The 27,424-nt window shown below is 32.2% G+C and overlaps 2 protein-coding genes across 2 annotated transcripts in view; one reads left to right on the top strand and one right to left on the bottom strand.

The window, feature by feature from the left end:
* Positions 1 to 228: 228 nt before the first annotated feature.
* On the bottom strand, positions 229 to 3,726 carry LOC129233150 (DDB1- and CUL4-associated factor 5-like). The gene has a single exon (XM_054867218.1). The coding sequence runs from the start codon at positions 3,610 to 3,612 to the stop codon at positions 1,447 to 1,449; it is 2,166 nt and encodes a 721-aa protein (XP_054723193.1). The 5' UTR covers positions 3,613 to 3,726; the 3' UTR covers positions 229 to 1,446.
* A 346-nt stretch (positions 3,727 to 4,072) lies between these two features.
* Positions 4,073 to 27,424, top strand: part of LOC129233152 (kinesin-like protein KIF11) — a 116,605-nt gene continuing 93,253 nt past the window's right edge. Inside the window, exons 1-3 of the mRNA XM_054867221.1 lie at positions 4,073 to 4,201; positions 5,780 to 5,921; positions 18,983 to 19,056. Coding sequence (XP_054723196.1) covers positions 4,140 to 4,201; positions 5,780 to 5,921; positions 18,983 to 19,056 — 278 coding nt within the window. The 5' untranslated portion in view covers positions 4,073 to 4,139. The remainder of the gene's footprint in view (positions 4,202 to 5,779; positions 5,922 to 18,982; positions 19,057 to 27,424) is intronic.

Below are 27,424 nucleotides of genomic sequence, written 5' to 3'. Positions count from 1 at the left end.
TTCTCTGCATAATTTTTGAGAAGGTTTTTTTTTTCATTGTGAAAACATTAGATAGATTATGTTTCTGAACCGTTATTGCCTTTGCATAATTTTTGAATTATTTGTACAACAAATACTTGCAATGCCTGAAAATATATCACCAAATTAGTAAAAAAAATTAAAATTTCATTCTACTAAAGCAAGTCCTTTATAAAATAAAAATAAATTTCAATATCTTACCTGGAAACATTTATTTAATAATAAAGGTAACATAGTTACAATTATAAATGCAATAAAATTTATAAATAAAATTTCATAACAAAGGTATCAAAATAAACATAAATCATTAATCTTTTATAGAACATTCAAAATGAGCAGATTATACAATATAAATACATTAAGAAGATTTGTATTTAGAATAACGACTAATTTTATGCATAATTTGTTGGACTTTACTGTCTGTTGGATTTTTTTCTTTTATATGTTATACTCTGATAAAAGTACAATCAGAATGTAAAAGCAATAAGATTTTTCATTGCATTATTATGTATTGAAACATTGAGAAAATGTTTCAATATTTTGAATTTACAAAATATATATACCGCAATGAATTAATTGCATCAATAAATTAGGAGTGCCGAGGGTGTAAAGGGGGGGGGGAGTCCCTGCATTAATGATGGCACTAATATTGATTAGCAAATAAGCTTGCAAATTACTGAAAATCATAAAAGTGAGGAAAGAAATTTTCAGAAAAGAAAATGTAATCAAAAAGATAAAAATGATCATACTCCTTATCTTTTTTCAAAGATATTGACATAAATTATATGTTCTTAATGGTTAATGCAATTGAAAAAGAAATATTATTTGAAAAAAACTACAATATGGTACACAAAAAGCAACAAATCAAAATATTTCTCCAACTACATAGGTGACATAATACATTCTGTAAAACCCAGACCTTATGAATATGTTTAGTAAAACCTCAATGTTTTAGATTGATAAAGTAAACTAGATTTTTTTCAAAAATTTGCAACATTTTTAGAACTCAAAAATTTTTAGGGAAACATCTTCCTTATGCATTTTTTGTCTCCAACAGAATTGGATCTATTCAATTTAATAGCAGTTGCATGTATTTCAATAGAAGTTTCTCCTCATTATATCATTGAACTCATTTAGCATTAAATAAAATAATCTAAAACAAACCAGTATAACTTCAAATAATTCAGAAAAGTACTACTCTCAAATGCATAGGAATTACTGAATTTTGATTTTTTTAAAATTAATATAACACATAAAAAATCAAATTACATAACAATAGATAAAAATTGAGTTTGATGTTCATAATTTTATTTCAAGGTCCAACAGCACTAAATTTGAAAAATAAATATTTAAAAATGCAATGAAGTAAATATTAGTTTTCTTTCTTTCATTTTTTTAAAATGAGGTATGCATCTATATTGTAGCTGTTCAATCTTCTTCCAATTCATCAGCACTTTTCTTCCTGTAATTTCTTTTACTATGTTTCATATTTTTTGAAGAAAAATAAATTAATGAACTAGAATTGGCAGCAACACTAGAATCGGTTCCATTTAAGTCACTGCCAGATGAATTAGGCAGAGATTCATTACTATTAAAATTAGAAGTCTCTTTGCAAACTGTGCTGCTAACATCCACAACTCCATTCTCTTTCTGAGCTGGAAGTTCTTCACTTTCCTCAGTTTTATGCTCTGTTTTGTCAAGATGACTGGTATCAGTTAATTCTTTGCTATTTTCATCAGAATCAGAACTATCTTCATCCAACATGGAATCTTTGCTGATTTTGGCACGTCTCTTCAAATACAATTTTCTTTTGTCTTTTGCTTTAAATATTGTGCTTAAATCTTTACTTGAGTTCCCACAATTTGAATCACAACTTTTAAAATTACTACCACTTGCAGTATTGTCTTGATTTTTTTTGTCAATTTTTACAGAGTCACGTTGGTGATGCTTGGCTACTTTGGAATTTTTCCCATTGCATTTCCCACGTGAAGTTCTCAACTTTTGTTCACGTCTCTTGTGAGCTATCAACCAAGATATTCTATTGACGCCGGGGACTACCTTATCATCCATGATCTTTTGGGATTTTTTGGTATGTCCCTTGGCCATTGCTTTTTGCGTAATAAAAGTAAGAGTAATAGTTGTTGGATTTAGAACATCACTCTGAGGAGCAGGTGTAATGTTATTTTCATTTTGTTTCACTTTTTTACGCTGCTGTTCACTATCATCATCAGAAGATGAGGAACTAGATGATGAGCTAGGCGACCTTATATCAATACACGCATTCAATAGATCTGTATCATTTGAGTCAGAAGTCCAACCTTCTATATCTCTCTGTACCAAAGAGTCGAAAAATGCCATCATTCTTTGGTCTTCCTGAACAGAATGATGACTGTAATCATGAGTCATAAACTGTCCGCTTTCTAGCACTAGATTAATGTATTCTTCATGAGAATACACTTTCCTTAAAAGTTCTTGATCTGACAAGTAATCATCTACATCATCAGAATGTTTCATCGAAAAGGAACTCCATAATTTTACAATTTTTTCTACACCAGATGAAGCCAGCACACCATAAGTATTATTGTATCTCACTTGATTGACGATTGATCGATGCCCTGTCAAAATACGATGAACCTCTCCCACACGAGTGCTGCTTTTAGAGTTTAGAGAGTCTGGGATTTTCCACACATATAATCTAAAATCATCAGACCCAGAAAGAACATACTGGTCCTTATCGCCTGCAAAGCAACAACTCTTCATTGTGCAAGAGTTATAGTATTCTTCATGATCGAATTCAGCAACAAAATAGTCAGCAGTAATGTCATACAGAACTGGTGGAAGTCGTCGTCTTAGAGCGAGCAAATGTGTACCAGAATTATTGAATCTAACACTCATTGCACTATCACTGGGTTGGTTAGAAATATATTTCATCAAGCATACCCTAGGTTTTCGAATGTCCCATAAGCAAACTCCATCTTTAGCATTAGCAGTAGCTACGAAACGAGGTTCAACAGGATTATACATTACAGCATGATATGCAGTGGAACAACCTGCTAGCATCAAAGCATCATTTGCTGTTTGACGAATGTCCCAAATTAAAATTCGACCATCATCACAAGCACTAGCGAAGATATTTTCATTAGCAGGATGAACCGACAAACCATAAACTGCTTCATCATGAAGGAACACATCTAAAATTTCGGCTGTGTTTACATCATGTAGAATAACTTGCTCGTCATTTCCCGCAGAAAATAATTTTGTGTGAAACGTATTAAATCCCAAACAGAATATGTTGCTGTTATGCTCACCTTTCATTACTTTTGGATTGCTTTTACCCGACAATATTTTGTCAACATTCCAAATTAATACGCGCTTGTCATCTCCACCGGATACTAACCATTCGCCATCATTAGAAAATTCTATTGCATTTACGCAACCATAATGGGCATACAGATTTTTACTATATAAATGTTTACTAAACTGCAATCGATTATCAATCATACGCAATCCCCCCGATCTTTCCCCACAATACTGCTGATGATTGAGATAATGTATACCCGTCATAAATGCACTTTTATTAACGTTTAGTGACATCTTGAATTTCTTTTCAATCCAGATAAATCAAAAATAGTTCTTGACTATAAAATTTACCCCTACATCGCATAATTATTAAATTACAGTCATAAGTACAACCCACTCAGAGACAGGTTCCGCACCATCAAAATCAAAACTATCACGTATCACCGTATCAAGTTGAGTTTACATGAGTCCATTTAACTACTTTGTGGTACAGCAGCGCCCTCTTTGTTTTTGCCTTCATTTCAAAAAAAGCTTTTTATGCTATTTTTTAAAATTTAAATAATCATTTAAGTAACGAATAAAATAAGAAAATTTAGTTCTTATTTATGTGAAATATTTCATCAAAAAATTAGCAGCAAAAAGATGTAAATTAAGTCACATGACTACATACTCAATCGTGATTGGTCAGACATTACTGGTGTGCACATTTGAAAGATAACTTGGCTAAGAAAACATAGCAATCGAGACGGAAAAGAACGAAAACGATAAAAACTTATATTTTTTAATCGTGTTTTGTTCCGACGTTCGTGTTTGCGTACGAAATGAACAAAAGCAAAGAACACAATGCGAAAAACCAACGGATTCAGGTCTTCGCTCGTTGCAGGTATGTTAATATATTTGATATTTTTCTTGAACTCATCATAGTTGATGTAACGATGCATAAGTCAATATAATTCAACCCCAAACACTACACACACAAACAATGCATTTAAATTTGATTCCGTGTTGTTTTTGAATTTTTATTCGGGGAAAGTTTACTTTGAGCTATTATTTGCCTTTAATCTTATCTAAATCGTCAGCTTCATAACTTTAAAATTTAATGTTGTAGTCTTCGTGAAAGATACACATCGTCGTCTAAGATCAACAGTAAGACAGCTAAGCCCAGAAATAAGTGGTATTCTACTGTTGTTCTTAGGCTACGATATGTAATGACCAGATTTTTCAAACTAAAAAATCAAGACATGTCACTTTTCGAGGAGGCAGCGTTTTTTTTAGAGGTTGAGTATGTGCTCTTAGTGGAGGAATTTGAGGTTTTGCATGAGAAATAAAGAATCACATTGGATACCCCCACCCTCCTGATGTATGTGTTTCATTAAATTATATTAATTGTTTTGAAATAACTGACTAATAAATGTCTAATAATTCAGTTATAACTGAAGAATTTAGGAGTTTAATAACTCAATGGGTATTAATTGTAGAATCTTTGCAGCACACAAATATATTTGACTAAACTTTTCTCAAATGACTACATTCCAATCAAAGCTCATGCGTTGTTGATTAATGATGGAAAAACTTTAGTTTTTCATATCAGAGTTTCAGGAGAAAAAATAATAAATTTGTTTACATGTAAAATTTTTGTATGATTTGTCGGAAAACGAAAATTTTTATTTTAGAAATGTGTCTTTTGTATGTGAAAAAAAAAAAAAAAATTATGTAAAAGCAAAACAAGATTACAATGTATTACACTCATAAGGAAGCAAATCACGCAAACAGATTAACTGAAACAGATCAAGCTAGGTTGCACCAAATGTTCTAATGTTTAGTTTTTTATTGTTCATTGTTATTTACACTTACACTAGCAGTTGTGCAAACCTGGCGGTGATACATTTATAAACTGAATATATGAATATATATGCATACTCAGGGACAGATGCAAACCTCCCCTATTTGGGGGGAAGGGTCATGCTGAAGAAGGACCCCCCTCCCCCTGAACGAACTTATGGTTCTGAACATGGAAAAAAAAATTTGCGCAGGTGTCGATAAAAAGCAATGGAAAAAGAAATTTGAAAAATAATTAAGAAATTAAAAAGGCAACTGAAATCTTTTACATTTTATTTATACAGTTGTGGTAACGGATACCATTGTCAATGGCTTGGAGGGGGGGGGGGGGGTCTTAACCCTCCCCTTGTATTCGCCACAATGCACGCTACACGCATTAAAAATGTTATAAGTGCCCTGATTTTTGTAATATTGTGTCTTGATTTTTTTTTTCAAAGACATTACAAAGTGTTTTTGGAAAGGAGGAGAAAGAAACGCATGGGAATGTTTAAGCATATATTTCTCACTTGTTAAAATGAGTAATGATTTGCATTTTAATCATCTATACTTTTTTTTTGTTTTTGCAAGTGTGAAATTATTTTCTAATGGCATTAAGATTTCTTTCTTCTTTTTCATGTAATAGGCCATTAAATAGCTTTGAGAAAAGACAAGGTTCACCATCAATTGTTGAAGTTATACCTGAAAGGAAAGAAATTGTATTGAAGGATAAAAACCACAACAGAGAGTTCTTTTTTGATAAGGTTTTCCCAATAGATTCTGAGCAGGTAATACTTTATCGTTTTACTGCAAATATATCAAAGTTATACAATGCTGGTTTTATTTGAAATTTATTAAAAATGATGACCACTTAATTATATAATTAGTGGTGCAAGAATGCAATAGCTATCCACGGCATCAATTCAGATGTAAAATTCTATATTGTAAAAGTGGCCATTTTACAAAATTTCATATTTCTTAAAATTAAACTTTTCACAAAATTTCATTTTTAAAAACAATTCTTTCATCTCTTTTAAGCTCAATCTCAGGGTTGGCAAAAACCGGGTTTTTTAAAAAAAGCCCATGGACCCAGGGTTTTTTGGGTTTTTTTAAAATAAAACCCAAAAAACCCCAACTAAAACTTTTTTTAAAAAAAAGAAATGTGGGTTTTTTTTGTAGTTTTTAGGCACAATGTGGGATACTTGTAGCATAAGTATATGCACAAAGCGCAAAAATTGTCTTAGGGTAAAAACACCTGGAAAACTAGTTAAAATTCAGCGTTTTCTGAAGAAAAGTGTAAAAAACAACAAAACCTAAGAATGGTGAAGTTTCATATTTTTTAGTTTCCATGATTACCAACAGTTAAGGCAAAAATACTTCTCGAGCAAGGGCGCCCATATGGGGGGGGGGGGGGGGGGGCTCAAGCCGCTCTTTATAAATTAGAAATTTATAGCTTTTAGTACCTTTTCTTAGCAAAAATGTAAAAACATTTCTTCTCCAGCCATTAATGAACGAGTTATTAAAAATTCAAATTTTAATAACTCTAATCTGTACTGAACTTTATGGGTCACCTTCACCCATAAAGTCACCTTCACAATTATAGATGGTGCACGCAAGAGGGGCCGCCCACCAACCAGATGGCTCGATTGTGCCGAGAAAGACTTAAAAATTGTTGGCCTCAGTGGATGGAGGAAATCTGTTTCTGACAGGGCGGGATGGAGGAAACTGATTGAGACGGTCTTGGCCTGCTCTAGGCTGTAGTGCCGAAGAAGATGAAGAATCTGTACTGAAATCAGTTTCTATGAAGAAAATATCCTGCTAAACCATGGAGAAAATATTTGAGCCCTCCCCACCCTTAAAATTTTGCATATGGGCGTCCTTGTTCTCGAGTGATAAAATCTATTGTTCGTTTTTAATTACTACAGTTTTTTCTTTTTTTGCATTTTACTTTATTGTATTTCATTTTGTTATGCAAAACTACTGTAGAACCTCAAGTAGTTAAAATAATACTTTTTTACTGAATTCCAGCTTAATCAAGACACTTCTTTGAATTTTATGTTGCCTGTTTTTCTATTTCTGTATATAGAGTAACAAATATTAAACTTTTTCGTAAGATAATGAAAATACTGTCCATGATATTCTGTTTTCTGTACGACCGTTTGTAAAACCTGTTAATTTCTAAAAAATATACCTTGTTTATTCGAGATTTGTGACAGGTTGGTTTGCAAAAAATAATTCACATGAAAGCCTTTTAGCTAGAGAAGTTTCCTCTGTACAATCTACAAATATTGAGAAAATCAGACATGACAGGACTTAGTCAAGATAATTTGAGTTAGTTATTGACCAGTTAAAGAAAAGAAAAAAAATAAATATATTTATTTAAAATCTTTAAAGTATTTTTTTAATGCTGTTAAGAGTTAAGAAATACTATTGAAGTTCAAAATTCATTTTGTATATCCATTGTCTGTGGTGAAGACCAAAGAAAAAAGAAGTTTAAATTGTGAAAGTATTTTGATTATTTTTTTAAAAAACGTCTCGGAAAATTAAAAAAACCCAAAAGTAGGCTAAATAATGGGTTTTTTCAACAAAAAAAAACACCATTGGATCCAATCCGCCCAACCCTGCAATCAATTAGTCGGTAAAAAATCTTCAGCTTCCAAGTACCGTATTTTCGGGAATAAGCGCCGCACTCGGTGTAAGCGCCGCGTCGTAATATATTCTCAAAGAAAAAAGTTTTTTAATGTATGCACCGCACCCGGTGTAAGCGCCGCACCTTCCATAAGTGCGCACTCAGCATTAAAAAACTTAAAAGCACAATCAGTAGTAAAGTAAGCTGGATTAAATGTAAATAAAAAATATATTTTTATTTCTCGTTAGTATTTTTAATTAACAATAAAGAAATATTTAAAAAAATCCCCATTTTTCACTTTTTGCCTTCGGCATCCCTCGATTGGTCATCACTTTCGATGGTTAATTTATCCGATTTCCAACGGCAAACACATCTCGTCAGTGCCAAACTCTGGCAGCAAAACGATTTCCAATTGCTTCTGCCTTTATAACCTTAAACTTAAAGGTTGCAGTATAACTTTTCAATTGCTAAGGAGCCATTTCAAAAGCAACTCTAAAAAAATTCGTAAAAAAAGATAAGCCAAGAACGCACGAACGGCAGCAAAAGATGCAACACGACGATGTGAGTGAATAATAAAATTAGAGCTAGGAGACAAGTTTCTTATTAGGTTGCTTGACCAAGCAACCTATTTTCGTGAGAGAGGTGGTAAATTCCCTTTACACACTGGACATTCATCCCTCTCTCTTACTAGTACTTTTGCTGCCTCCTCTCCCTGACCCCTTCGCTCCGACGCGATAAGGCTTGCTTGCCCACGTGTATCAACTCTCTTCAGCGAATCACGTGCAATCGCTGACTCACCTTCCCTCCCCCTCTTTGCTTTACTTGTTGCGAAGGTCGAAGGATTTCCTGACCCCTTCGCTCCGCTGCGATAAGGCTTACTCGCGCACGTGGACCAGCATTTCTCTCAGGGTTGCCAACTCCTAAAAATGTTTCCCCCTAAACTCAACTCATAAAACCCCTAAATGACATCAGAAAGACACGTGATCCTTTGACTGGGACGTCACACGTGGGATTAAAAGGTCACGTGACCATTGCTATTTTTCGCTGCTGAGTGAGTAAAGGCATTTGTATCATTTTTATGTCATTTCTGATCAAAACCATGGACTATTAAGGGGCAAAAAAAGACTATGTAAGTAAAAAAATAAATGAAACAATCGAAAAATTACGTTTTCAAAAGGTAAAAGAAAAACATTTTTACTTGATAAACCCTAAAATTAAAACCCCTAAATTTACCCCTAAAAATTTTATCCCCCTAAAAAATCCCATTCTAAAATTTTCCCCCTAAATTTAGGGGGAAAACCCCCAAGTTGGCAACCCTGATTTCTCTCCTCGGTGAAACATGCGCAATCGCTGACTCACCTTCCCTCCCCCTCTTTGCTTTACTTGTCGCCTAAGGGGAGGGATTTCCGTGAAATGAAAGCAAACGATGTGGTGCCATCTGTTAGCAGCATTTTCTGATTTTTTTTTAAACTTGGAAAAAAAAACACTGTATCCGCCGCACCCGTTATATGCGCCGCACCAGCAATTTTTTTACTTTTTTCTAGTATGCGCCACGGCGCTTATTCCCGAAAATACGGTAATTCTCAGTGAAATCCTTTATATCAAAGCAGGGTTCGAAAATATCATGATATTTTCAAAAATATCCGATATTTTGATATATATCCAATATTGTCAATGAGCACAAACTAAAGTCTTGAAAATCCTCAAATCACTTTTTATTTTCTTATGTTATAATTGCAATATGTAGACAGAACATTAATGTTTCTTTCATTAATTATATCTAATGTTTCATTTTACATTTCTATCAATTTTAATGGAGATAATTTAACATTAGCTGTTATAGTCATTTTTAGAGACGTACCAAGTAGCACTTTGGCCGAGTACCGAGTACTCGGCCGAGTATCGAGTTACCGAGTACTCGGCCGAGTTACCAAGTACCAATTATGTTTTAAGAAGAACCACTGACACACATGTGATGAATTTTGAACTTATTATTGGAATAGTAGTATAGACCTCCTGGTCCATATAATAGTTTTTAAAACTAAATTCCTGCTGAAATTTAATTACATATTACATATAAACAATTTTGTTTGTGTCAAAAATTTTACAATTTTTTTTTTTTAAATTAAAAATAAATAAATAAAAGGTATGATTAATCAAGTTGGAATTAAAACAAATAACAGTGAAATCCCTCTAATGCAGACACTAACAGGACAATTTTTTTTGTCCGCAATAGAGAGATGTCCGCAAGACAGAGGTTTAATAATGTTATTTGCATTGGAACTGGGGAATTAAAAATTGTCCGCATAAGAGGGGTGTCTGTTAGGAGCGGTTTCACTGTATACCAATCATAGTTCTAGTTCGCCAAACATAAATAATTTTTAAAAGCAGATAAAACAAATGTGCAGGAACACTGCAGACACGTGTTTCTGCCCCCCTCCCCTCCTGTTACAAGGAACGTCTTTTTCAGTGCATAACATGTGAGTTAAAGAATAAAGACATTTGACAAAAAAAATTCGACTTTTGTAGGATGCCTTAAATCCACGAGCTCCCATTTTGTGCATTGAAAAAGGAATTCCTTGTAACGCCAAAACACATGTCTGCAGTTTTCCTGCACTGTGCTTTTAACATTGTTTTGTTTCCTTTTATTTTTTAAGCAAAGGTATTTTTATATTTTTTATAACTAATTTTTGTTTGTAGCAAAAATCCATTTTTAATATAAAAATTCCATATTTTCTATACTTTACTTCTATACCTTTTTTGCATAATTTCTAATAATAAGTTTTATTTACTTTGGGGACATTAAAATAAAGATTTATTCTATTGAAGCATTACAAACTGCATTACTCTCAAAATTTAAATTTTACTTATAAATTGTAATTGTAAATGATTGCAGAATATAATGCTTGCTCTTTTTTAGACATTTTAGTATCTGTCTAGGACAATATTCAATTTTTTGCAACTACTCAGTATTGGCCGAGTATCTGATCAGAATTTGGCCGAGTACCGAGTAGTTACCGAGTACTCGGTACGTTTCTAGTCATTTTTCTTCTGTTAGCTACTTTTATAGTTATGATCCAGAAATAAAAAATATGCATTACTCAGTGCAGTCAATGGACACTTTTTTTTTCTGAGCAATGTTTAAAATTTAATTATGCACTTTTTATATGAATTAATATTGGAACATTCCTAATAATTTTATGAATATAAAATACAGGTAAAAATGGAAAATTATATTAACTTTGTTATATTAATGGTGCATTATACATCATAAAAATATAGTACATGACTTTTTGGTTGTTTTTAATAATAAATGTACAATTTTACTATGATTTATATACTTTTATATTGAAAATACCATAGTTGAAAATATAAATATTGAAAATATCATATCCTTGAATATATATTGGCGAAACCCTGTAACAAAGGGATTTCAAATTAGAATTGTGACATGCAAACATGCTGTATATGAAACAACAGAATGTTTTCACAAAAAATATGCAAATAAAAAGTGACCAAAAATTAGGTTTTTTTTTTCCCACAAAGAATTCACAAAAATTTCTTTCTTTCGCAAAATGCATACCTGTAAATAAAAGCCTGGATGAATGAACATTGCTATCTATTTGGCCAGATGTCAGTATGATTTGATATTTTTCTTTTTTTCATATGGATGAAGTATTTGTTTAAACTTAAATCATTTTATGCTTTAATTTACCTATCAATATTAAATGATCCCCTGCATTATGTTTTGTCTGACGATGCAGGGGAAAATATATAAATAAACTGCATACATCAATTTAAAATTTTTATATAGCTTGAAAAAAGTAGAACATGCCTTGATAAAAAATTCTTCAATTTTATTAAATTTCTAGATTTGAAATTAGAAGAAATAAAATAGTAATCATGTCATTAAAAGTAATTTATATTTTTTATGTTTCTGAAAAAGTGCTTTACTGAACATTGAAAGTGTTTAAAAGTCAAGATAAAATATTGAAAAGCTTTCAGGCAAATTGTTTAGTAGTGGTGCCCAACCTTTTTTTCCTTGAAACCACATCTCACATTCAGATGAATCTCGCAGGTCAGAACATATACTTAAAATGAAACCCCCCCCCCCAGCCAGGGTTGCTATTTTGTCCACTTTTTTGTAAAAAGTCCGGGCGACGAAAGAAACTGGACAAAATGAAAAATAAATTGATTATATATGTTGCATAAATTTGTTATGGTGTAATAATATTAGTATATTGTTCTAATACATTTTCTGTTATGAAATAATCATTGAATTAAAATAGAATCATTAGCTTTAGAATTTCATAAATCTAAAAAAAAAAAAAATAATAATTACAGATTAGTGCAGCTAATTTTAGATCATAATTTACTTAAAAGTAATAAAATTTAACTATGTGAATAAGCTATTGGGCATGATTAGACTATTATATACAATGGTAGAAAATAAACTCAATTGGAAAGTCAAATGAAATGCTTGGAGACATACATACATACAAAACAAAAGATTTACAGACTAAAGATATTTTATAACTGTTATATTTTTCGAGTTTTTTTTGATGTCACCCCATAGTAAAATATTTATGTACTCATCTATTTTATGGATATGTTAATGTCATACAAATTAAGGAAAATTACTATTTTAGTAGGTTTGTGGGTATCCAGAACAGTGTATCGGAAGAGGCTATAATAGGCAAGAGGGTAGAAAGCTTTAAAAGGGCCATTAATCATCATTGGGGACTAATAAATCACTAAGGAACAGCCTAGTCAGAGCCTGTTGCTGATCATCACATTTGTATTGCAAGAACAGATTTCACTTCATGCCAACATTTCTTCTATTAATATCAAGTAGTTTTTCCTTCTTTTTACTTTCTTCTATATCTAATATATAGAAGAAAGTATTGGATTCGTGCAAATTTTCGAATTTTGAATTTTGACGGATTCGAACGTTTTGAGGTGTGCTGAGTCCATTTCGACTATTTTTGGAAAATGTCTGTCTGTGTGTGTGTGTGTGTGTGTCGCGTCTGTGTGTGACCAGTTTTTTGTGGCCGCTCTGCAGCTAAAACTGCCGCATGAAATCGAACAAAATTTGGTAAACATATGTGCCCCTATGTGAACTTGTGCCCATTGGTTTTTAGTGCACATTCCTCTAAGGGGGGTGGAGCAATGGGATGTTTTTTGAGTTACGCGTGCTTGCTATTCTTTAGGAAGTAACTGGCGGAATCAAACAAAATTTGGTCCATATATTGTCATTAACAGGAACAGGTGATGATTCAATTTTGGTGTCAATAACTCAATCGGGGTTGAGCTATAGAACGTTTTTTGTCATCAATTGTGACTGCTGTATCTCAAGAAATAATGAACGGAATGAAAGAAAAATTTATCGGCAAGTAGCCCTTAGTGGGTATAAGAGCTGATTTTATTTTGGTGTCAACAGCTAAAAAGGGGGTAGCGCAATCGCCTGTTCTTTTTTTCCATTGTAAGTGCCCTATCTCAAGAAGTAATGCTACCTTCTGGTTGAAATTTGGAATATATGTGAATCCATATGTAAACAGGCTTTGGTTCAATTTTGACGCCAATCGCTCCAAGAGGTGTTGATTTTTTTTTTTTTTTTGAATAAAAATAGCTTTAACATAGTATTAATGCAACAAAGAGAAAGATAAATCGTAATAGATTGTCGTCTGCGTATTTCTCGTTATTTTAATTGTATGGAAACGATCGGAAATATTATCTCGATGATTTAAAATTTTTAACTGTTGCCATCTTATGTTTGTTAACAAATAGAATATTTCTAATTAGTTCAAGCAAGGCTTTTAAAATAACTTTCAATTTTCGCTCTTTGCTTTGCTTTTGCAATAATTCAGACATTGGGTCGGTCGTCAAGTTTTTGCATGTGTAATTTTGTTTTTGTGGGAATATTGCTTCCTCGTCAAGCATGGGGAGGGATCAGAAAAAAATATATATAGAAGAAAGTTTTGTGATGGCCACAACATACTAGTTTTTTTTTTTTTTTAATATGATTTTTAATGTTTTGAAACTCCAACGTTTAAAAACTTTTTATTTCTACTTTTTAATTTTATAAATGCACTCACTATGGGCAATAAATCTGCATATTACAGATAAACATCTTAAAATTTACAGCTGATATGCTTGTTTTATTAATGCTATTACATGCATTTTAATTTATTTTAACACTCATTTGATTTATTAACATACTTACATAAACTTCAACTCATCTTACTTTTTTTTAATTTTCACTTTAAAATATTTTACCATCAATTGTTTATATACAGATTTATGTATGCTATTTTCTCTTTATAGTAAATAAAAGTAAGGTTTCAAAGAAATTCTGGTGGGAAGTCTGTGTAGACGTGCATTCAGGACGCTCCATAGCACCTACAGCCTTAAAATTTTGTACAGAATTACTTTGAGCCCCAGTGGTGTGCACCTGGGGTTTTATTTTTTTTGAGTTTGAATTAGTTTTTTTGTAATTAATTTTTTTTAAGCTCAAATTTCACATAAATTGCCTATTATTGCCTTTTAAATGGGTGAATTATTACTTGCACATGTTAATATTATATAGCCTTGGAAAGGGTATAATTTTCCACGTTCTACGCAATTTATTTCAATGCTCTAACTTAAATACAACAGAAGTTATTTGCGTTTTTAGCTTGAATTTTTTTAGACTTAGCTAAAATTTAGGCACTACTTTCTTTATTAAATCTATCAGTAAAAATTGAAAGGAATTGTCCCACAATTTTCTTTAGGACACCACTGGAAATAGCGGCTTTTTTACTTCAGATTTAACTTGACCAATGGTCGAAAAACTGAGCTTCTATCTCCAAAGGGAAAAAAGTTACAAGCCATTAAAAATGAAGTTCAAATAATTTCATCTCTATTAAAAGTATTCCATGTTTTATTTGGCGTTGCGCTAGTTACGTCTTTTCGATTCGCATGTTTCTTCTTTCTTATTCACAAACTTTAAGGGTTTCGATTTTAACGGAAAATCTTAGACTCAATTCAATTCAAGCATCGAGCTAAAGAGCAAAATGCATTACTTGAGACCACGAATATGAAAGCGACTTTCAAACGTACAAAACTGCAGCTATGCAATGCTCAAGAGCCCTTTAGCCCTTACGACTCTGCAAGTTGGTACAAGTTATTTTGAAACCCAGAGAAAGGGTGCTTTTTGATCCAAAGAGCATTAGTTCATAATGCGTTTTTAATCTGTTTTTTTTAAATTGACGGTTTAAATCTTTGCAAATCAAATAATGTTGCGAAGCAATCTTCAGAGGTTGGTGAGCATTAGCGAACAGGGGCAGAGCCCCCTAGTTATATTGAAATATTACTTGAATAGGAGAAAAATTTATATAATTATTTATTATTTTCAAACTTCACATTTTTAACTCAAAACTTTCAGTTTACTGATGAAGCGGGCAAAATGACATTTTGTCCGGGGTGGACAAAATAGGACAACCCTGCCCCTAGCTAATATGGGGGAAAAAAAGAAATGAAAATTATTGACCACAAGCTGATTTTATCAATGCAGAGTTTTCATCAGTCTTTCAGAAACCTATTTCTGACCATTGAGCTTCAAATTTGCGACAATCATTCTTAATACCGAAAGAAGTTGATTGGTTGTTTTGGAAGGTTCAAAAACATGCTTTCGTTCTCAAAAGCAAAGACTAGCACTCAGGAGAAAATCCATTTTAAAATGGGGCGATAGGTTGAGGATGGTTACTTACCGCTGGCCGAAATTGGCGTTAGGTCTCAGCTAAGGAAAACAAACAGTAATTTTGGATACATAATAGCGGTCGACATGTATCAGCTTTGCATGCCCCATGTGGCCCACAGGCTGTGAGTTGGTGTTACTGGTTTGGTGCACTGAACATGGGTCATTTTCTCTAAACTGAGACATTCTTGTCTCAGTTTAGAGAATGTTGTAATGACTTTATAAAAATGAAAATGACACTGGAATGTGTTAATAACATGTTTTGATGTTTAAAAAAGGTCAAAACAAACTATCTATTATTATTTATTAAAAAATTTTTTTAAATGATAAATGTCATTCCCCTGTATGTCCCTACCCCCACCTTAAAGCAAAATTAGTTCTAAAAAGTTAGGACTTTCTATTCTACATATATCTATATAAATAAAACAAAGAATATATATATGTATGTTCTTTATACAAATCCACAGTTTTCGTCGGAGCACAACCAAATTTGTCAGGGAGATACTTGGGGACCTGAAAAGAAACATAGGGGAGGTTTTCAAATGCCAAAAAAAGTACCAAACCCTTTGAATTTTAATTTTAAGGCCTAAAAATTAAAATTCAATTAAATGACTCTTTCTATCCGAAATAATTATCCAACCAGTTTGATTTTAGCATCATTCAAAAGCCCGCGATAGATAGCCTTGAAATTGATTTAATTCCTTTAAATTAAAAAAAAAAGAAAAAAAGGCTGTAAAATCACCACAGAAAAATTTAAAAGCATTTTTAATCCTAATGGAACAGAATTTCATGCCGGAAAATTATCAAATTATCGTTTGCATGATCTAATTTTAAATTAGCATGAAAACAATTCAGAAAGTTGCCGCTTTTTTTTTCTATTGTGACTAAATAAAATTTTGTTTTGAGGTAAAAATATCCCGTTTTGATTATTATTTGGCAATTTATCTTTTTTTTTTTTTTGTACTGCCAGCTGAAGATGGTCAGGAAGATTGTGCTTAATTTATTCGGGAATTTTTGATTTGCTGTTCTTTTACTTTAAGAATGATTATTTTCTCGGAAAATTTTAGTATTTTTTTTCTATAATTGAAGCCCAGGGTTGCCACTCACCTGGAAAATATGGAAAACCTGGAATTGTCAGGGAAAATGAAAACCCCTAAAATGGTCAGGGAATTGTCAGGGGAAGTCACAAATTTTTGAAATATCAGGGAATTCCTTCCCAATTTTTGCATCTGATGAGTGAAAATGTTGTGTAAAAATGTGAAAGTGCGGTAAATGTTGCATTCCAGATAAGCAAAATTTCCTGATAGTTGAGAGGAAGAAAATCCAAGCCAAAAATTCCATAGTACTGTTTAACCGCGGATTATATGTAATTTGGCAATCTGCCAAGTAAAGACTATTCCATCTAAATAAATCTAGCAGGGGAGACGGGAAAATAACGATGGGATTTTGATGCACGCAAAATAAAATAAGGGAAAACAAAAATAGTTACCATGGAAACAACAAAAAGAAAATAAAATATTTTCATTTCGTTCAGGAACGTAAAAGCAAAATGGTAACCTGAAAACTTTATTGTGAATAAATAAATCAATTAATTTTTGCCTTGAGAATATAGATCGAATGTAATTTAGATTAAAAAATGTTACTGAGAGCAAATTTTAATTTTTACAAAACCAAGGCTAAATATTAGAGATGCAACAGTGCACATCTGTAACAAACCAACTAACACCCCTATAAACTAATAGATATGTCCATTTCCGCCTATAAACCGGATATTAGCCTTTCCATGTAATCGATGGTCAAACAGTATGTTTGAGATTTCAGTTGTTATGCATCCTTCAAACTTTTCCATTATTTCAATGGTTGGAAGATATTTTAATTCTGGATTTAAATGATTTTATTTATTTATTTTTGCAAGCTTTAGCTGTTATTGAGTTAATTAGCAAGTACATACTTTTTGTAAAAATACTAAATTGTAAAAAAAATGAGCATTTAATTTTTTTAGTTCTACATTTGCTTTTAAAACTAAGGGTTTGTAAAAAATATTTTTAAATAAAAATTAAAGTCCATTTTAGACTAATAGTTTAATAATTTTCTATATTCTTATGTATTAAGAATGTAAATTTTAAATGGAATCATCATTGCAGAGAATATTTGGCATGCATTTTTATTTTTGAAACAGAATGAACTATGGGTTTTATGGATCCTTGCTTGCCAAAAGGAAGTTGTATGATTTTATCCCTTTATCACAATGGTGATAATTTTTTCACATGTTTACGTTACAGTCGAGAATGTTTTGGAAACATCCATCCTGGGTTTTTGTTAAAACATTGATGTTTTAATTTTGGACTTTTTTTTTTTAAACATAGATGTTTTTTAAAAAGATGCTACACCATTTGTTGAGATTTTAGTATCAACAACTGCATGTTGGTCGAAAATTTGAAAGAAAAGTCTTGTAACATTATGGACTGATGGAATGCTGTTATTCGTGCTGCAAGGAGGAAGGGAGACTTAAACCAAATGAAGTTTCTTACAATATGCTCAGTTATGCTGGAATGGTCCCTAGAAAATATGATCTTGCAATTAGGATAAGGTTGCAAAGTAATAAAAAGATTTTAAAAAAAAGTACTAAGGAAAAGTTTTGAGTAAAATAAAATTTTTGCATTGAAAGGGAAACAAACTTTTACACAACACAATTGCAGAGATTTAAAAATAAAAGTATTAATTGGAAATACCTGCAAGACATTCAAAGCATTTGTAATTAAATTTTAAGTTTGTCTTTACCTAACACAAATTTTGATAACAACTGCTGACAATGTTTTAAACCATTATTTGGTTAATAAAGTAGGTTTATTTACAGTAAAAATTGTATTGTACTGATATTAAATAATGTAAGTTGACATTCATTGTCCTGGAATTTTTTTAAAAATCAACTGGAAAACCTGGAAATGTCAGGGAATTTCATTCTTGAACTTCTGTGGCAACCCTGGAAGCCTGATTGTTGAACATGCATCACTTGACATAACTTTTATTTTCGAGGTGGACTGCAAAGCTGGGCAATGCAGCCAGTAGAATTAATAATTCTCGCATCTTGTGATAGTTATAACCCATAATTTAGTCTTTGAATTGTGTCTTCATTATAAAAATTATCTTACCTTACTTTAGGTGACCCTCATTTTTGTTGTATGTAGTTATATAATAGATAAGTTAATCATGATTTTCGTCATTTCCATATCACATATAAGGGGGGAAATATGATTACGTTTTGCAACCCACCACATTTGGATTCTTTAAAATTTCATTAAAATAGTGTTTCCTTTTCCCAGAGAGATTACAATACCTTCTGTAAACTATTATTTCCTCTATGTGTCATTCCCTATCCCAGCTTGTGCCATTCTCTGCCCTGTTCAAATAGCGCTGTTAAGGGAAAATGACTCGTAAAAATTTGAAAAAAGAAAATTCATAATTTTCTATCTTTCTTTATTTAGATCTCTGTTTACAAAGCTGTTGTAGCACCACTCATAAAAGAAGTTCTAAATGGATACAACTGTACAGTGTTTGCGTAAGTAAAATCTATTTTGAATTTTTCATGAAAACTTAGCAGTAAAGTGAAATAAATAATCCTTTTTCTGTTGTTACAGGCAAGATAAACATCACTTTGATTTATGAAATTTCTTGCAGTCATCCTGTATATTGACAGATAAATGATTGTAAAGATAATATTAGTGAATGCTTTACCTTGCTTAAAAAAAATCTTCCTGTATACTTACCAAGTGTTCCACTTTTTTTTGAGCAATCACGATAGCTTATCACTTGACTGTTTTGATGTCCTATGATTTTATTCCCCCCCCCCCCCCCCCCGCCTCCCTCTGCAGCACCACCGTCGGCCAGCGCCTCACGATGCTGCTCCTCTAGCGAAAACCGTCTCCAGGTTGCGTCTCTTGCCTTACACACACCTACACGCATATGCACACACACACACTAACAAACACATACACACACCTACACATACACACAATTACCCACACATAAAAACACCCCCATACAAACACACATGCCTACATACACATACCCCCCCCCCACACACACACAAGCACGCACTCCTACATACACACCCACTCGTGATTGCGAAAAACATAATTTGAATTCAAGATGTAAAAGTTCAAATTATTATTTTTTTTTTCTTACTTATCTTGCAATTTTTTACAGACTTGTTATATATTTACCATTCAAATATAGGTTTTAGACTCATAAATTTTTATGTGTAGAACCAATTGAACTGCTTATGCTCTTTTTTAATAATACTCAGCAGAGGAAAAAAAATGCTTTAAAATGTTTATTGACTTTTTTAAAAATAAAATTTAATGGATTAAAGTGTGTTGTTTAAGAATTTGAATAAAATTGGAAATGCAGGAAGCATTCATTTGTCCTTACACCATTAACAGCTTTTTTGTGTCTAATAAAATCAGGGTTTGAGCCGAGGTCAAAAGATCTTAAGCAAAAAAGCTAAAATTGAAATAAAAGATTTAGTGAAATATTAAAATGTCGAAGGTTCACATATCTTTCTAAATGCCTCGATTTGTTTCGTCTACTATACAGTTGAAAACTAAATTCAAAGTTCAGCCATGACATCTTTAAAAAAATAAATATGCTGTAGCTATATTTACTTTTAATATGAAATAATAAAAATAGGATTGTACTTATTATTGAGAAAACACAAGTTGAACTTTTAAAAATCCACTCCCCCCTCCAATATGCAGTATTGGGGTAACATTATGCTTATTAAGACTAAATGTTGTTGAACTTAAAGGGGCATTCTCTAGTCGGAAAATTCAAAAAAATCGAATTTTTTTCCCTTCATATTCTCAGACCTTTTAGAATAGACCTTTAAAAAAAAGGTTCTATGCGGATTTAAAGAAATTCAAATTATTTTTGGAGTTACAGTTAATTTTGTTGAAATAAACTCTTTTGCTGAAATGAGACTGCAAACTTTAAAAGTGTTTTTCTCAAAACTAATTTTTTCAACATGATTGACAAGATATCTCAAGTTCTAGTACACCGATTTACTTGACATTTGGTACAGACTTTCTTAGTACTATAAAATTGTCCCCATGTTGGGTTTTTTGAAATTTTTGATTTTTATTATTTTAAAAAAAAATACCAAAGTTCAAAAAAGGAGCCAAAAAATGAACTTTTTGTGATCAAATCGCTACGTCCAGACAATTTTACATCTTTGTTAAATAAGAATTAACCTTGACGTTATGTTTCAGACAGGCTTGGAGTAATCGACGATTACGTAATCGTAATCTGAGTAATCGATTACGTTTTTGTATAATCATAATCATAATCGTAATCTGTCGATGGGATACTGCCGTAATCGTAATCGAAATCATAATCAGGATTTTCATGCGTAATCGTAACTGTAATCCAAGTAAAATAATCCGTAATTTCCCCTTGTAATCGTGTAATCTTGACTTTCTAAAAGAGAAAACATTTAAGCCTCCCTTTTATTAATGTATGGAAAGATAACATATAGTGCAATAGTAACATTGAAAACAACTTCTTTCTTTAAACGACTATTCAGTGCTCATCCCCACTCGTCCCTGTTTGCAAACAAGAGTCATAAATCGAAACCCATCTTAAAGTGTTTAGTACAATTAGTACCCTGTGGGCGCTTTTGCACTTCTTGGCTTCTTGGGAACGTCTTCCCAAATCCCTACAATTGGTCATTCATCAGTTTCCCTTTCATCTGTCAATGTTAGGCAATCAAGCGAAGCACATTGCCGCCCTCAAAATCGTATTTTAGCAGAAAAGTACAATGATATCAAAAGTACAACTAAGTTTTGCGCAACAAAATGCTTTTGTTTTTTTTATACTTTCATGAGAAAGTAGTGAATGACTGAAAAAAGATTTTGTCAAACGAAAACGGAATTCGCATTTGTGTTTCAGTGATTCTTTAAGTATTCTTGCCTCTACACGTATTGCATTTATTTTTTGCTACATGACATCTAATTTAAACCCTGGTGAATAAGATCCTCGCATAGTTTCATCTTAAATGTATGTTCATATGTTTACAATTGATTATCTCTAATTAATGAGTATGTATGAAAGTAAAAAGTTTGCATTGACAGATTTTATAAAAATTTGTTTTTGTTTTATTGTATCAAGGAATTAACACAAATTTTGAACTTTAATTATCTTTTAAGCTACATTTTTAAACTGAGAAAAATTGCACTTCACTGTTGCATTAAAACTCTGATGTATAAATATCATTATAAAATACTCATTTATGCAAAAAAAAAAAAAAGCTGTATGACAAAAAAGTGGAAATCATAGCAAAAATATGTTATGTCCAATCTTTTTTTTTTTTATGAGTGTTAAGTTGAAGCCTTTTAGCGCTTGTAAAAGTGCAATTTATATGGTACGCGAGTGATTCAAAAATGAAATCAAGTTGTAAGGGTCTAACACTCATAAGTATCTTTTTGCTAAAAATAATACTACCCAAGTATTTTTTCACCTCTGCGTCATGTGCTCCAGTTCAACGATTGTTTAGCATTGCTGGAATTTTTTCACTTCTCAAAGAATGAGAGAGAGAGAGAGAAAAAAAAACAGACATATTTGAAGTATTAATTACACTTAAATGCATTTAATTCCTTTTTTTTTAATTTCAATTGTTTAGTTCCGTATTTTTTAGTTACACTTTCCGCGTATTTTATTACATTGCAGTTTTTCTGCATAAAGATCCATAGGAGGTTCTTTTTTTTTGAATAGCTGCGCATTAAATTAATTGGTAATTAATTGAGAGTACAATGATGAAATATACCACACAATTTTCAGAAATAATAAGCTATAAAATGTTGAGCAGTTTAGCAATAAGCCATTGCCCTTAGCCAGGGCTAAGGCAGAACTACTGCAATGGCAAAATAATAATGAACAGCCGAGTCAAAAACAATATGCACTGTGTATCCATTTGAATAAGAGTGCCTATACCTGTACAGTCATTGTGGCATTGTGTAATGTACGCAATTTGAATTTTCTAGATTTTTTTTATTATCTTTCATATATTGCTCTTTCCCTGCAACAGCGCAATACAAAATTAATAACCTTTAAGTTAATACTACACGATAGTTGCAATTATCTCTTTAATATTAAATCAAAAATCATAATTTTCAACTATCACGTTGTTGATGCAAATGGGTGATATATATACAATATAATATAAATCGGTAATCGTAATCAAAATCATAATCGGCATATTGTAATCGTAATCGATTACATTTTCTACATAATCGGATAGTTGCTGTAATCGTAATTATGTTTTGCCAGAGGATTATAATCGTAATTGTAATCCCCCTTTTATTGTGCCCTTAATCATAATCGTAATCGATTACATTCCCTCGTAATTGACTCCAAGCCTGGTTTCAGATCACCTGGAGGATTGGAATCACGTCAACCAGGAGACCTCCCCCCCCCCCTTTTTACTTTCTTCTATATCTAATATATAGAAGAAAGTATTGGATTCGTGCAAATTTTCGAATTTCGAATTTTGACGGATTCGAACGTTTTGAGGTGTGCTGAGTCCATTTCGACTATTTTTGGAAAATGTCTGTCTGTCTGTGTGTGTGTATGTGTGTGTGTCACGTCTGTGTGTGACCAGTTTTTTGTGGCCGCTCTACAGCAAAAACTACCGCATGAAATCGAACGAAATTTGGTACACATATGGGCCCCTATGTGAACTTGTGCCCATTGGTTTTTGGCGTGAATTCCTCCAAGGGGGGTGGAGCAATGGGACATTTTTTGAGTTACGCGTGATTGCTATTCCTCAGGAAGTAACGGGCGGAATCAAACAAAATTTGGTTCATATGTTGCCAGTAACAGGAACAGGTGCTGATTCAATTTTGGTGCCAATAACTCAAACGGGGGTTGAGCTATAGAACGTTTTTTGTTGTTAATTGTGACTGCTGTATCTCAAGAAATAATGAACGGAATGAAAAAAAAAATATCGGCAAGTAGCACTTAGTGGGTATAAAAGCTGATTTTATTTTGGTGTCAACAGCTAAAAAGCGGGTAGCGCAATCGCCCGTTCTTTTTTTCCATTGTGAGTGCCCTATCTCAAGAAGTAATGCTACGTTCTGTTTGAAATTTGGAATATATGTGAATCCATATGTAAACAGGCTTTGGTTCAATTTTGACACCAATCGCTCCAAGGTGTTGGTTTTTTTTTTTCGAATAAAAATAGCTTTATTAATGCAACAATAAGAAAGATAAATCGTAATAGATTGTCGTCTGCGTATTTCTCGTGATTTTAATTGTATGGAAATGATCGGAAATATTATCTCAATGATTTAAAATTTTTAACTGTTGCCATCTTATGTTTGTTAACAAATAAAATATTTGTAATTAATTCAAGCAAGGCTTTTGAAATAACTTTCAATTTTCGCTCTTTGCTTTGCTTTTGCAATAATTCAGACATTGGGATGGTCGTCAAGTTTTTGCATGTGTAATTTTGTTTTTGTTAGGAATATTGCTTCCTCGTCAAGCATGGGGAAGGATCAGAAAAAAAAGAAAAATATAGAAGAAAGTTTCGTGATGGCCACAACATACTAGTTTTAGAGTCCCCACTTTGCCAGCCTCCTCCAACTACAATTTTGAATTTTTTCCCCACTATTATGCATTTTTATACTTTTAAAGTTTAAAAAAAAAACTGATAAAAATGGAGAATAAAATTAGCTGCTGTTTTTTGTTCTTTTTTTTTCTATTACGCCTGTAAAATCACCTTAAAATTTAGCCTCTAGACTTAGAATACCCCCTTAATAGTAATTTTCATGTCTTGGCTAGAGATGAAAACAATCGGGGGAAAAACGGAAAATTTCCGAAAAAACTGGAAAAAAACCGTTTTTTCCGAAAGAGTAAATTTCCACTTCGGAAAAATTGGAAAAAAAAAATTTCAACTTTTCAGGGTTTTAATTGAAATTTTCAGTAAAAAGTGATTACAAATTTCTCACGCTTAAATTCTGATGTAATTTCCTCCCCCCCCCCCTTTTATGTTGAAACACTGCCTAACATTAATGCAAGTTGTTGTATGACAATATAATTTGCATATAGATCAAAAAATGTTTAATAATACTTTTTGCAAAAAAGCAAAGCCAATAACCTTAGTGAAGAATTTATTTTCCTTCTTCATAAAACAAACAAGCATAATTTTAATCACAAAACTATGTTTCTGCTGACTGTGCAAACCAAATGTACAGGGTGCCGGCAAAAAAAAAGGGCAAACAATTTTTAAGAAACTCTATTAAAAACAAATAAATTAACAAAACACAAAAAATAATAATATTAGAAGACCTTTAGCAATCAATAAATTTAATTGCTTTTAAACTAGCAGCCTTTTGCAGTAATATAGAGATACAACTGCTTATTGAAATTTTCATTGAATGGCAGCAAGTCCTTTAATCAATCCTATTCCCAATGAAGTAATTGGTTTAGAGAGTTCAATTTTATGTGTGTTTCAGGTAGACCTTTGACTCCAAAATAGGCTATACAGTGTAGTAAATGGGATTGAGGTCTAGCGAGTAGAACGTCCACTCTAAAGATATTATGTCAAAAACAATGCGCCTTGCACCACTCTTGTCTTTTTGGCCATATGAATCGGTGTGGAGTTAAAGGAAAATGTTGTCTAATATATACAATGCTGAAGTGCTCTTAGGCCCACAGAAGTGCAATAACTTCTAAAATGTCCTTCTGGTTCACTTTTTGATTCATTTTATGGCCCTCATTCACAAAAAACTAGAGATTTTTTGTCACTTGTGCCGATTTGATCTCAGACCAAGCCTGACTTCGGGTTTTGGTGATATCTAACACTTTCTAAGGTGCTTGGAGTGTCTACAGACTAAATCCTATGGTTCTGGGGGATGTGAGCCGATTGAACAGTAAATCAGTGAAAGGTATCTCTTCCAGCAGGGACTTGCGGCCCGTCTCAAACGTTTCTGGCGCCTTTGGAGTCATACAAATGCCTGAACTTTGTGGAACTCGTAAAACTTCTGTTTGAGCTGTTTTTTCCCTTAGTCCCACTTATCGGTCACAAATTTCCATCTTACGAATGACTTCTGTCGTGGAAACCCAAGGATTTCATTGCACTCACTTTTGGATGACCTGACGATTAACTGAAATATTCACTGTTCGTTTTTGTGCACATTTCCGACTATCATTTCCAAGCCACTTGAAACGGCATGCCGTTTCAAATACTGTTCGTCAAGGGACAACAAGCAAACGAACTGTCGTTCTACTTGGCTAAACAACTTAAAATAGCAGGTATTTTGCTTAAAATTGTAAGAAAACCAAAAAACAATACATAAACTAGGTAATATATTGTAAATTAGTTTCTAATAAAGTGAGAGACAAAAATAAATTAGGCACTCATTAAAATGAAATTACCTTTCTTCCATTCGATGATACAATTTTTGTCCGATATTTTTTTTGCCACACTCTGTATACTGCCGTGCTAAGCAAAAAAAGGGGAATTTGCAGTTGTGCTCAAGCTCAGATGTTGTATTTTAAAGTGTGGCTGGATCTTCCATATATTTGATTCAGATGTCTTTTTTTTTTTAAGAATTTTTCAAAACAATAGTTCTTGGTCAAATGACCCTAAAACATCTTATTTATTAAGTAAAATACGAAATAGAGAATTACTTGGTTATAATAACTCAAATTTGTTCAAAAGTACTGGTATGACTACTACGGCTGTATGAATAAACTATAACTACAATTTTTGTCCGATATTTCTTTTGCTGCACCCTATATACTGCCGTGCTAAGCAAAAAAGGAATTTGCAGTTGTGCTCAAGCTGAGATGTTGTATTTTAAAGTTTGGCTCTTCCATATATTTGATTCAGATGTCTTCTTTTTTTTTTTAAGAATTTTTCAAAAGAATAGTTCTTGGTCAAATGACCCTAAAACATCTTATTTATTAAGTAAAATACGAAATAGAGAATTACTTGGTTATAATAACTCAAATTTGTTCAAAAGTACTGGTATGACTACTACGGCCATATGAATCAACTGAAACTGTAGTTTAAGATTTGGTTCAGCTTAAGAAACACCAATTTAGTTTTGATTTGGTCTGAGACTGAATTGAAAAAAATCAAAACTCAATAGCTTTCATTTTCAGACGGTAAAGTTACATTGTGTTATTTTCTTTCAAAAAAAAAAAAAAAAAAATCAATCATGTTTGAAAGTCGAAAATTTCAATTAATACTTCAAGTTTCAAAGGCAATCTAAAAGAGAAAATGTAATTGTTACGATTAGACACACATTACCCAATATTATTGGTTGAATGATGATTTGACTTATTTCTGGTGTGTTTGATCATGTAAGCTCTCAGTTATAAAACAAAAAATTTTTTTTTGTTCTAATTAATCTTACGTTTAAGTGTATTTCTGTCAATCAGATGTGTGGATAGCATATTTCTTAATGCTTAACCCTTTGTATGTTCGAAGAAACACAGAGCTGTTAAGAAACCCTAATTTTATACATAAAAAAATCAAATTTTCCTTTTTTTCCAATTTTTCCTGGAAAAAAAACGGTAAAAAACCGGTCTTTTTCCATCATTTCAAAATTTCTGGGAATTTTGCATCTCTAGTTTTGGCTAATATTTTAATTAAGATTAAGCATCGCCATGCTAGCATCTTCTCTCGGATGGTGCATTGTTTATTTATTTAGTGTTTTACTTATAAGGGGCAAAAAAGCGAAAATGACTTGCTTCAATTTCGTATTTAGTTAGTAGTTTCTCATTTTGCAAAAAATGCGACCTAGCTGAAACTCTGAATAAAATGGGTAATTACATTGCTGCCAGTCTCTTGATTCAATCAAAAGACTGCTGAATTTTGGGGGCTTTTCCCCAACTCTTTAATGAAGTGTATACCTTCCAAATTT

This window comes from Uloborus diversus, unplaced genomic scaffold (assembly GCF_026930045.1).
Source record: "Uloborus diversus isolate 005 unplaced genomic scaffold, Udiv.v.3.1 scaffold_213, whole genome shotgun sequence".
Taxonomy (NCBI): Eukaryota; Metazoa; Arthropoda; class Arachnida; order Araneae; family Uloboridae; genus Uloborus; species Uloborus diversus.
This window is presented reverse-complemented; position numbering and strand designations above follow the sequence as displayed.